The 12,284-nt window shown below is 41.0% G+C and overlaps 2 protein-coding genes across 3 annotated transcripts in view; one reads left to right on the plus strand and one right to left on the minus strand.

Moving 5' to 3' along the window:
- Positions 1–1,718, minus strand: part of AAMDC (adipogenesis associated Mth938 domain containing) — a 28,735-nt gene extending 27,017 nt beyond the window's left edge. The window contains exon 1 of one of the 2 annotated variants that reach the window (XM_069470984.1): positions 1,647–1,718. The gene's annotated coding sequence lies outside the window, so the exon portion shown is untranslated. Of the gene's footprint in view, positions 1–1,642 lie in introns of both variants that reach the window. The other variant, XM_069470983.1, reaches the window with a different exon arrangement.
- A 467-nt stretch (positions 1,719–2,185) lies between these two features.
- The window catches only part of RSF1 (remodeling and spacing factor 1), a 119,883-nt gene continuing 109,784 nt past the window's right edge, over positions 2,186–12,284 (plus strand). The window contains exon 1 of the mRNA XM_069469198.1: positions 2,186–2,372. Coding sequence (XP_069325299.1) covers positions 2,186–2,372 — 187 coding nt within the window. The remainder of the gene's footprint in view (positions 2,373–12,284) is intronic.

Here is a 12,284-nt window from a genome sequence, read left to right on the forward strand (position 1 = left end):
GAAGGTTTTTCTATCTTTCCATAAAACTTTTGTTAAAAATGTGTTCTGGGTCAGATTATTCTTAAACTGGGGTTCAGGACCCTAGCAGCTTGAGAGTTCTATTAAAATGTTTTGGTTAATTTTGTGTTTCATTTCAGTGATTGCTGAAAAACATTATTTTACCACTCATTAAATTAAAACCTCTTTTGCAGTGATAATTCATAACCAGAAGATATTTTCCTAAAGTAAGACTTTAACTTTCTTTACTGTGGTAAAATATAAATAACATAAAATTTACCATTTTAACCATTTTTAAGTGTGTACTTCAGTAGCATTAAGAACATTTGTATTGTTGTTTATACTTCAATTTCTTACATCAGTACTTCTTAAATTGGAATTTTCAAAATATTTGCCAAGTTTCAAAATATTTGTTTTCCCTTTAAAAAGGGTCTGTATATTACCCAAGATTAAGAATCACTATCCATGGTAATAAATTCTTACAATATGGAATTTTTCTCTTGATAAATGAGTATTCTTTCTTTCTTTAGATAAGGAGAATGATGGTTTTTCCCTCTTTCAAAACCTGGAAATGCAGAACAAAACTCAGTGGTTAACTGTGTAACCATTTTCCCCGAACCTGATATAATTATTTGCCCATATATTTCTTTATCTTTTTTTAATCACAAATTTTCCTATATTACATGACTTGTACCTTGCTTCAAATGCTTTTTATGAAGTAGGTATTATGTAAGTTTTAAGTGCACTCTGAAAATTCTGGCTCAAAGTAATAAACTGTAGACTAAATAAATATAGCTGAATTCAGTCTAAATTATAGGAACTCTTTTCTTCTATAACAACTAATATATTTTTAAGTACTTACAATGTGCCAGGGAATTGTGCTAATCACTTTACTGTGAATTATTTAGTAATACCCTATGATGTATTTTATCACCCCACTTTACAGAAGTTCAAAGAAATGATTAAGTGGTCCTGCTAGGACTCAAGTCTGGCTGAATCCAAAGCTCAGGCTCCTAACCATAATACATATCGCTTCCCAAGCTGTACATTCTATTTTACATTACCGGTGGTTTTCCTCTGGGATTCTTTGCGGAAGAATGTTCACTGTCACCCCCAACGAACTGGAACCCTGTCTTCTAACACACTTCTTGCTGTTCCACGGTCTCATGATGTTCGGCCACACTCTGACACTGGTCACTCAAAAGAGCCCCTTCACTTCAGCCACTGATAATCTCAGCAGAGCTCTGTCTCCTCACACCTCGGTCCCCCTGCAGAGCCTGGTCCCTTCAGACCCTCATCTCCCAGCAGCACCCCAACTCCTCACTCGGGTGATCCTTGAAGAGTCCCGTTCCCCCAGGCCTTTGTCACCCAGCAGAGCCCTCAGACTCTGGTTTTTCAGCAAAGCTGTGATTCTTAGACCCCATCAGAGCAATGCCCCTCAGCAAACTTCAGCAGAGACTTCTTAAAAACATCCCATCCCAGCCCCTCATTAAGGGCACGTCTCTACCTTTCCCTTTCTCAACCTCCTCCCACAATTGTACTTTTCTTCCTCCACCTATTCGTCTCTGCTTCTTATTCACTCTGCTCTGGCTCCTCTACCATCCCGTGGTCCAGTTTCAGTTCCTGGATTTCCCCGAAAACTCACCCACTGCCCTCTCTCTTCAGAGTTGAGTTCCCAAATCACTCAGCGCTTCACCTCTCACCTCCCGGCGTCGTGCGGCTCTGGCCTAGGCACTCCCCCCGTCCCCCGCCCGGAGGGAGCCTTTCTGCCGAACGGCGCCCGAAACCCCGCCCCCTCAAGCCTATTGGTCACTGTTCTTGAAAAGTCCCGCCCCTCCCGCTTTCAGCCCGCCTCCCCGCCCCGCTCCCCTTGTTTTCATTCCCCCTGTCACACGAGGCAGTGGCAAACCCAAAGTGGGAGGGGAGAAATAGAGGGAGGGAAGGGGGCGGAAAGAGGGCTGAAAGTGAAAGGCACAGAAGGCCTCTCTGTCTCCCGTCTGACTCGGTTCTCGACTGCTCCGGGCCGCCGATGTATTGTGGGATCGCGGCGCCGTCCCTGAGACACCCGGATCCGCAGGGGAGCCCGCTAGAGAGCGCCTCCTGTCGTCCGTAAGGCTGCCCTGCCATTCCTCGGCACCCCAACTCCCCCCACACCCCCATCGCCTCCTCCTCCATCCTCCAGTTCAAAATGGCGACGGCGGCGGCAGCGGCGGCGGCGATGGCTCCTCCGGGCTACCCGGGTTCGTGCCCCAACTTCGCAGTAGTCTGCTCGTTCTTGGAGCGCTACGGGCCGCTGCTAGATCTGCCTGAGTTGCCGTTCCCCGAGCTGGAGCGGGTGCTGCAGGCGCCGCCGCCAGACGTCGGCAACGGAGAAGGTAAGCGAGGGGCCGGAATGCCCGGCGGGAAGCGGCCCTGGCGCGCTCCTTCTCTCTGCTCTTCATAGACACCCCAGGCCTCCGCGGCTCTGTCCTCCTCCTGGGGCGCTACTCCGCCGGGCCCATCTTCTCTGCCCAGCCCCGGAGGTCTTGGGCAGTGAGGAGGCGGGGCGGGGGCCCCCTAGGGCCACTCGGCCTGGCCAGGAGCGGAGATGGGGGCGTCGCAGGCTAGGTGTGGGCTGGGGGCGGGGAGGGGTCATTGTGCTGGCCGGCCGCCCCAGGGACTGCTCCCCCGCGGCGGGGGCCGGTCCCCCACCCCTTCTCTCCCTTGGCGGCGGGGGAAGGGGAGCGCTGGTTCCGGCCAGCTTTGCGCTTTTCTCTTCCCTCCTTTGCTCCCCCCTCCTCCCACCAATCCTCCCGACTGTCTGGGGGGAGGCTGGGCCCGTCTTCTCGGGGCGTCCCCTTATCTCCTTTCACCTGGGTGGGCGGGGGCCAGTGGACACTCAACTCTCCCTCCCTCTGTTGAAAAGTCCCCCGAGAGATTCGTTCCCCTTCCCTTCCCCTCGAGGGCTGGTTTAACCCCCAAAACTCCTTCCTCCGAGTACGAAGATCTGCTCCTCCCTCATGGGAGGGGGTTCCTCCTCCATTCTTGGAAGGGGGGCGAAGTCGGTTCAGCTTCTCTTTGGAGAGGAAAGGGTTAATTCCTCCTCCATAGTTTTCCTCCTCCCTCCTCACCTCCCCCAAAATAATAGAAAAGCATCTCCCCACTTTTCCAATCCCTTCCCCCTTCATCTTGGCAGCAGGGCTTAGGGGAAGGAGAAGTCGCCCTCCCATTTGCTGGGTGGGGTGGAGTGGTTAGTATGTAGGCTGGAGGAGGGGCTCTGACGGAGGGGGAAACAGTTGAAGAAGGTGCTTGTTGCTCATGTTTCTCTCTGGTGCCGCTGGTCTATTATTGGTGTTCGCAAGTGGTGCTCCTTCCACATAAGGCCACCGCGCGGGTGCAGGGCGCATGCTCTGCCCGGCCCCATTGAAACTTCCTGCTGCTGCTGCTGGTTCTTTTGCTGGAGCATCTCAGCGCTGCGCCTGCTGCCTCCAGCCCTCACACTGAGAGCTTACACTCACCCCTATTTATTCCCGATCCATGCCTCTCCTTTTCTGGCACATTTCTTCCCTCAGAGAAGGCTTTTTTGTTGTACTCTGAGCATTGCCTTTATCTGGGAATAGCCCTTGGCTGGAGAAGAAACGTTTTCCCAATAGGTCTTTTTTTTCCCTTTTTGTCCATATTAGATGGACAAAGTGGACTGGATTTTGTGCAAGATAGATAACTGTTTTGTTTCCAAGAAAGCAGGCTCACTCTTTATTCTGTATGTAAATGAAGAAGTTTCTGTTAACAGAATTTATTTACATTGCTAGGAAGGTCGTAGGTGTGAAGTTCTTCAAAATATTACTTATAGAGAATGTGTATGATGCTATGGCTACCAAAGGCTCATATTAATACAGCAGTTATAACACAGGCCTATGTCACTCCTAACCTATACAGATCCCCTCTACCCTTAACAAACTCTGGCTTACAAAAGGCTAATTTTTTTAAACAATGCAAAATAGGAGGGTAATTAAGTTCCTTATATAAAGACTTTGTGCAGGATTTCTTTAAGAATTAAGCTCCCCAAGGTAGTAATTTCTTTCTTTCTTTTTTCTTTTTTAGAGACAGGGTCTTGCTCTGTTGCTCAGGCTGGAGTGCAGTGGCACCATCATAGCTCACTGTAACCTCCAACTCCTGGGCTCAAGCAATACTCTGGCCTCCTGAGTAGCTGGACTACAGGTGCACCACCACATCCAGCTAATTTTTTTTTTTTTTTTGTAAAGACAAGGTCTCTCTACATTCCCCAGGCTGGTCTCAAACTCCTGACCTCAAGTGATCTTCCCTGCCTCAGCCTTCCAAAGTGCTGAGGTTACAGGCCTTAGCCACCACACCAGGCCCAATGTAGTAATTCCATTATCAAGTTTATTTACTCTCTTTTTTTTTTTTTTTTTTAAGAAAATCATCATTGTGGAGTAGGATGCCTTAGTACGTTGCTCTTAGGATAACTTTGGAAATGATAGTAATGTATTTGTCAGAGAGCAATGTGTGAATTTGGGGAAAGGATTACTGGCAAATTGTTTTTGGAATTTGTTGGACCAAGTTGAAAGGCAAGGTATAGGCTTTTTAGGATGGCATGGTATTTTGGGTAGTGGTATGGTATTTTGCTTGCCGCTCCATTCCTTGCAGGATTTTTTTCCTTTTTTTGACGTCAAGAGGACAGGACTTTTAGATGTTCTGACCACCACATTTAGTTTATATTAGTGTCAGAAGAAAAAAATATTAGGATCAGTTTAATACTTCTAGAGTTCACTATTGGGCCACCAGCTAAGTAAAAATGGGAAATAATCTGGACTAAGAGGAATCATTTAGTTCAGCCACTGCATTACCATTGGTATAAGTGCTAAGGGGACTGATAATAATAGCTGATGTCATAAGGTGATCTTAGAATAATTACTAATTAATGTTACCTAGTTCAAAACACTTTGCAAATGAAAAGTCTCTGCAGGTCAAATGCTGTTACTGTGCAGGGAAAAGATTTTCAGAGCTTTGATGATGGTCAGCCTACTTGTAATAGCTGATACAACAATACTGGTTCAGCTAACAAGATTTGAACTGAATCTTTTTGGGAGGGAAGTGTGGCGTACTAGGAATTAAAAAATATGGATTTAGTGTGACAAAGACATGGACAGTAGTGTAATATGTAAGTTGTAGGAGAAATCATTAATTCATATGGACCTTAATTTCAGTAAATATAAGTTGTAGGAGAAATCATTAATTTATATGGAGCTCAGTTTCAGTAAATAGAGATAATATTTGAGGATCTAATGAAGTAATGCTTCAAAAATCCTTTTGTAAATAAAACCTTTACAAATATATTATAAATTTTATTAAAGATGTTTCTCAGATAAAAGACATTTGGAATTAAAATGTTAAATTTTTAGCATGTTGTGGGCACAAGTATAATATTAAAGTATTATGCCCTTGGGGAAAAATCATTGTTATAATCAAATGAGTTTTGCTTTGTATAAATTTTAAGTGTTTTTAAAAGGCAGCTCTTAGTGCCATTTAAAAAATCCTAGTTTATAAAACTTGTGGTTTTTACTAGTGTGATTAGCCATTAGAATGTGCCTTTTTAAGTATGTTCTTCTGAGTTGCCAGTTTAATACGTTTTACATAGCATTTATTGTGATAGATAGGTCAACATTAAGATATCCTTTGGAGGAAACTGTAATTCTCTCTATTGTCATTGTTTAAGTACTTCGTGATCTTTCTCCTAAAAATTTGTTTATAAGTTTTTTTAAATTTTATTTAAGTTTTTTATTTTTTAGAGACAGAGTCTCGCTCTGTCACCCAGGCCAGAGTGCAGTGGGACCGTCATTGCTCACTGCAGCCTCATATTCCTGGGGTCAAGTGATACTCCCACTTCAGCCTCCTGAGTAGCTAGGACTACAGTTGTGTGCCACCATGCCTGGCTAATTATTTTGTAGAGATTGGGTCTTACTATGTTGCCCAGGCTGGTCTCAAACTCCTGGCCACAAGCAGTCCTGTCCTCCCTACTTCAGTCTCTCAAAGTGCTGGGATTATGTGTGGGAGCCACCATGCCTGGCCTATTTGTAAGTTTTTTTTTTTTTTTTTTTGAGACAGAGTCTTACTTTGTTGCCTGGGCTATAGTGCCGTGGCGTCAGCCTAGCTCACAGCAACCTCAAACTCCTGGGCTCAAGCAATCCTTCTGCCTCAGCCTCCCGAGTAGCTGGGACTACAGGCATGTGCCACCATGCCTGGCTAATATTTTCTATATATTTTTAGTTGTCCAGCCGATTTCTTTCCATTTTTAGTAGAGACTGGGGTCTTGCTCTTGCTCAGGCTGGTCTCGAACTCCTGAGCTTAAACGATCTACCCGCCTCGGCCTCCCAGAGTGCTAGGATTACAGGCGTGAGCCACTGCGCCCGGCCTATTTATAAGTTTTAAGTTGACATTATGGCTTTAGCTTAGAATGCCCCATCCCCCACAGAGTCAGTTATAAAATTTGGTTTTATAAACTACTTGTTTAATTTTAGTGACATAATAATAGCTGCTGTTTATTGATCATTTACTATATATAAGCATCATCTTATTATTATCACAACTATTCTTTGAGGTTGATAGTATTCCTATTTGGTAGGCATAGAAACTAGGTTCAAAAGGTTGATTCAGTTGCCCAAGATTATATAGTTAATGGTAGAATCTGATTTCCAGTCCAAGTCCAAAGCCACAAAATTATATACTTTGGCAGAGGACCATGGTTCCCAATCTGTACCAAGGCACCCCAAGGTATTGTTGCCAACTTTGCAAAGGTGGCATTTGACAATTTAAATTTTCAAGGAAGATATAGTGATACTTGACATTTGTTAGTTGCCAGGTGAACTACTAGCTTGACAGAGTTCATGGTGTCAAGATTAGATGATGCTATATTCCTGTAGATGACATACCTTTTGAAACTGGTTTTTTAATGATTGCTATGGTAAAATGCAAGTACTGTATGAAAATCAGCGTGGAACAGGAAGTAGGATAGCAGTGTCCACTCTGATTCCAAGACTGGAGAAGTTGTGCAGTACCCAACAGTAATATACATTCCATAAAGTAAATATGGTTATTTATGGATGAAGTAAAAACATAATTTTTTTTAATTTAGGTGGATTATTTTTTCACATGGCTTCTAACTACTTAATAATTGGAATTGTTAATAGCAAAATTAAGTATATAACGTGTGTGGCTCATATCAGCAAGGGTTCCTCAAGAAAGCATTCATAGTGAAGGTTGAGTCACCTTTATTATAGACTCTAAGCTTTTTTTCCTGTATTTGTACATGTTTATTTTAATCATTTTCAGAATGGTAGGCTTATATTACAGGTTTTTATTTTTTCTTTCATTTTTCTTATATTTTTTCACATTTCATTTTCTATGCTAACTGTATATTTCTTTGGTAATCACCAAAAAAATTATTTAAAAGTAGTTTTCCAAAGAGCTTTTATAAGAGGAAAATTGAGTTGCTGCTTTGATTTATTTACTGTTAATACTGATTTGCCTTATTTGTTACCATTATCTACCCAAGTCACCCAGGTTAGAAATCAAGGAGCCATCCTAGACCCTAACATTTGCCAGACTTTCTGTCTTGATACCAGTCTTATTGAATCTACTTCTTTCTCTCCTTTTATATTCAACCTCACTTTTCTATCATCATTGTTAGTGTTTTAATCTGCTTGCAGATCCCTGAAGGTGTGAAAGGTTGTTTCTCATCTTTATGCTTTTTCTACATCCTCTTCCCACTGAGTTGAAAATCTCCTCCCCCCCATCTTCCTTCCTTTGCCTACTCACTGTACTCATCATGAGTCTGTTCTTTAAACATCAAGTGCTCTGTGAAAGTTTTCCTCCTTTCTTTCTGTCTCTCAAGTTAAATTAATCACTTTCACCTCCTCGCCTGTATGTACCCTGTGTAGATTTTATGTCACAGTACTCATAACGCTTTTTGCACTTACAGTCTAGCCTATGAGGTGGTAAGCTTCCCTTGGGGGCAGGGATTCTTATTTATCATCTATCCCTAGTGACTGATGGGTAATAGTGAGTATACATCATAAATGTTTATGAAGACTGGGCATGGTGGCTCACACCTGCAACCCTAGCATTATGGGAGGCCAAGGCAGGAAGGATGGCTTGAGGCCAGGAATGGAGACCAGCCTGGGCAACATAGTGAGACCCCTGTCTCTACAAAAAATTTAAAAATTCCACTGCATGGAAGTATACACCTATAGTTCCAGCTACTCAGGAGGCTAAGACAGGAGGATGACTTGAGCCCAGGACTTCAAGGTTGCGATGAGCTATGATCGCACCACTGTACTCCAGCCTGGATGACAGAGACCCCGTTTCTAAAAATAAATGTTTATGAAATTAATAGTTTTTCCCTAATTTATTATAAGATCATGTTCTGCTCTAAAACTTCTTTTTAGAGTTAAGCTTTATATAAACTAAGCTTTTAAATTAAATATTTGCCCAGCATATGAGAATGACACTCTTTCCATTGGTAGTTGGAAGTAATTGACTGGTGGTGCTACTGCTTAAATTAAGTATACTTTATGCCCCCGTTTCATTAGATGTAATATTGTGTTTGATATAAATACATATAATTTGAAGTTAAAGCCTAGTCTGTGATAGTTCGGTACAGGGGTGGGCAAATTATAGCCTGTGGGTCAAATCTGGCATGTCATCTATTTTTGTAAATAAAGTTTTATTGGTACACAGCCATGTTCATTTGTTTACATACTGTTGTCTGTGGCTGCTTTCACACTATTGTGGCAGAGTTGAGTAATTGCCATTTCTTCGGTAGTTATCTGATTTTACTTTTACTTGGGTTAGGTGAGTCTAAAAGCTTTTTTGTTAACAGACTGATGACATTACATTGAACTAATTTCTTTCACTCAAGGATAACGGTGGTTTCTTCTGTCTGATTGTCATAAGGCAATGCTGGGATAGGTGCCAAGTGACAATAGTAGTACTTGGCAGTAAGAGTAAGAGTTGTTTCAACATTTCTGTTATACTGGCCTCAAAGTCTTATCTGAGTGGACCGATTTAAGATCTGATTTGGAGGTATAGTTCCGAGATCTTGGTGAGGATAAGGTTGGATGAATAGTGGTGATGCTCTATACTCAAATGGGAAAGGATGTGCTTATTGAAAGTACAACTTGAAAGATTTAGTTAGGTTACTTAGAGGATAGAGGGTTGGGAAAGAACATACTTGACAATCTACTAGTATGTATGATTAAGTGCTTTGATCCTCAGTCAGTGAGTGTGTTTTACAGGAAAAGCGCAGTGTTATGAGGCTCTAGCACTGATTATGCTGGATATCTCAGGGGATTTATTTTCATACTTACCCTATTCCTTCTGTCCTGAGCAACCTCGCAGTTGGCTCTGCAAATAAATCTAATTGCCACTTTCTCTATGTTTAAATTTTAAAAGCCTTTGGGAAGAAAAAAATTAAAATGGGTTATTCCATATTGTAACTTGCTTTTGGTGTTTGGAGTTTTGGGATTTGGCAAGACTGTAACACATTGGAAAACTTTCATTACTCAAGAATTATAATGGAGTTTAATTTATATTCCCGTCAAAATCTTGCCGAGCTCTACTTTGTTAGAACCATAAAGGAGCCATCTACAGCAGCACTAACTTGGGCTGGCATCTGAATTCAGACATTCCATAACATTTCTCATTTTAGAGATTTTTTTTTTGTCCTATAAATTTTCACTGTGATCAGCTGGTTTGTCCATGCTATTTTTCTTTATGTCTCAGGGCCTTTTTATTTTATAGCCTATCTTCTCTCCTACTCTTACTTGGTCTGATTTCCCAATGATAGCTATATCTCACCCTTTTTATTTCCTGTTTTCCCATATTTTGGACCTTCCCTTTCTACCTTAATTATCTTCTGCATTTCCATCTTTTATGAGAATAAAAATAAATTATAAAAATGTAAAAATAAGACTGGGCGTGGTGACTCATGCTTCTAATCCCAGAGCTTTGGGAAGCCGAGGCAGGAGGATTGCATGAGGCCAGGTGTTCCATACCAGCCTGGGCAACCCTGTCTCTATAAAAAAATAGGGGAAAAAATTAGCTGGGCTTGATGGCACGTGCCTGTAGTCTTAGCTACTCCAGAGGCTGAGGCAGGAGGATTGCTTAAGCCCAGGAGTTGGAGGCTGCAGTGAGCTATGATCACAGCACTGCATTCCAGCCTGGATGACAGAGCGAGACTCCTTCTCCTAAAAAAAAAAAAGAGAGGTCCTTCTTTAAAAAAAAAAAAAGGCGGGGGGGGATTGTAATATGCATGCTTTACTATAATTTTATAGGTTAAATACCTATGATAATACTGTTACAGTTATTAGAGCTTACTTTTGAGCCAGACTCCTTAGTAAAGTCTTCTACCAAGATTTCTTTATTTAATCCTCAGAACCACTCTATATTACTATTAATATTTTCATTTTATAGATAAGGAAACTGAATCTTAGGTAAAGTAATTTGCCTAAAATAACACAGTATTATAGTTGGAGAAAAATTTGATTAAAAAATAGTTCGAAATGCTGTGGGATTTAAAACTAGCTAAGTCTGGCTTCGGAGCCCTAGCTCTTAACCACTATTATCCCTGCAGGTATGATCTTATGATTATAATGTGATCCTCAGTACTATGATCTTAGTCTGAACACTTAGCCTTCTAAGTCAGATCGTAGTGTATTTTCTATTTAGCTTTTTTTTACATTTAACAGTTCCAATTTTATTAGTATGAACATTATTTTAGAAAGAAATAGTATTCTAATGGGATATTGAAACTAAAGAAACACAAGTTCATAGGTATAGTTGAATTCCTTGAACATTAATCTTTACCTGCCCTTCATGGTTGTTCAGGATAACCCTTGTCTTCTCATACTTTGAAATAGTTTTCTTCTTGAATACTTTTAAAATAAGATTCCATATCCCGTGGCTGTAAAATTTTGTGCATTGTGTCATCAAAAGCCTCCAGGGTATGTTCCCCTGCTGTATGACTTCCATTTATCCTAATTAAAGAAATGGTCTTATTTTTCCTTCTAGTTTAGTGGGTTTCAACCCTTATGATAATCATGTGATTTAATTAATTATGTCTGGCTTTGCATTAAAATCACCTGAATCCGTTTGTAAAATACTGATGCCTGGGCTGTACAATGTTCCATTAAAATCAGAATCTCTGGGGATTGAGGCATCAGTGATTTTAATATGTAACCAGGAATATCTCACCTAGTTGTCCTGATACTTTTCTTCAAATCTTGTCTTAAAGTCTATTTTAAATTTATTTATTTTTGAGAAGGGTCTTGCTATGTTGCCCAGGCTGGTCTTGAACTCCTGGGCTCAAGTGATCCTCCTGCCTCAGCCTCCTGAGTAAGTGGGATTACAGGTGCTCACCACTATGGATAGCTTAAAGTCTATATTTTGTCTGGTGTTGGTATATCCACTTCTGCTGTCTTTTACTGCTTTGCATGCTCTATCATTTTCTGTCCTTTTAACCTCTTTGTGTCTTTGATTCTAAAGTATATCTCTTGCAGACAGCATATGTTTGTATCATGTTTGCATGCATCTAGTTATGGATACGGTTATGAAGTATAACTGCTATGTAGAGGAATTCTAAGGTGCTTTGGGAATATGAAAGAGCAAATACCTAACTTTGGTCAGAGGAAATCATAACTTTACTGTAGTCATTATGGAAATTTGAATGATTGAATAGAAGTTGGAAAAGCATTCCAGGTAGGGAACAGCATGAGAAAAGGCATAGATGTGTGATAATATGATTTGTACAGGAAATTGTAACCTAACTATATGCATGAGGTTTCTGATAGGATTTGTGGTTGAGGAACTGAAGGCCATCTGAGAAAATTAGATTGGGAGTTATAAATTCCCTAGAAGTATTTTTTCCTTTCTTTAAAGTAAAATAAATAGCACATTAAGTAAAGGCAACATGTCAAAGACTGACAATAAGTTCCATAAGGAATTTATTTTTGTCATATTCTATTTCTAGCATAGTATTTAGCATATTGTAGATGCTCAAATGTTAGTCGAATGAATGTGTCACGTATTTCATATTAATAATAGTGGGTATTTTGATGTATTGTTGGTTTTTCTTTTCACCTTTTACTTGCTGGACATTTTTCAAGGTGTAACTCATTTTCTTTTGGGTATTGCTTGTAAAGATATACATTACTGAATCCCCCTCCCACTTGTTTTTTGACTCATTTAATTTTTTTTTTAATGACTCAGGTGTTTCCTCCTGGGTCCTCTTTATC

This window comes from Eulemur rufifrons, chromosome 6 (assembly GCF_041146395.1).
Source record: "Eulemur rufifrons isolate Redbay chromosome 6, OSU_ERuf_1, whole genome shotgun sequence".
NCBI lineage: Eukaryota > Metazoa > Chordata > Mammalia > Primates > Lemuridae > Eulemur > Eulemur rufifrons.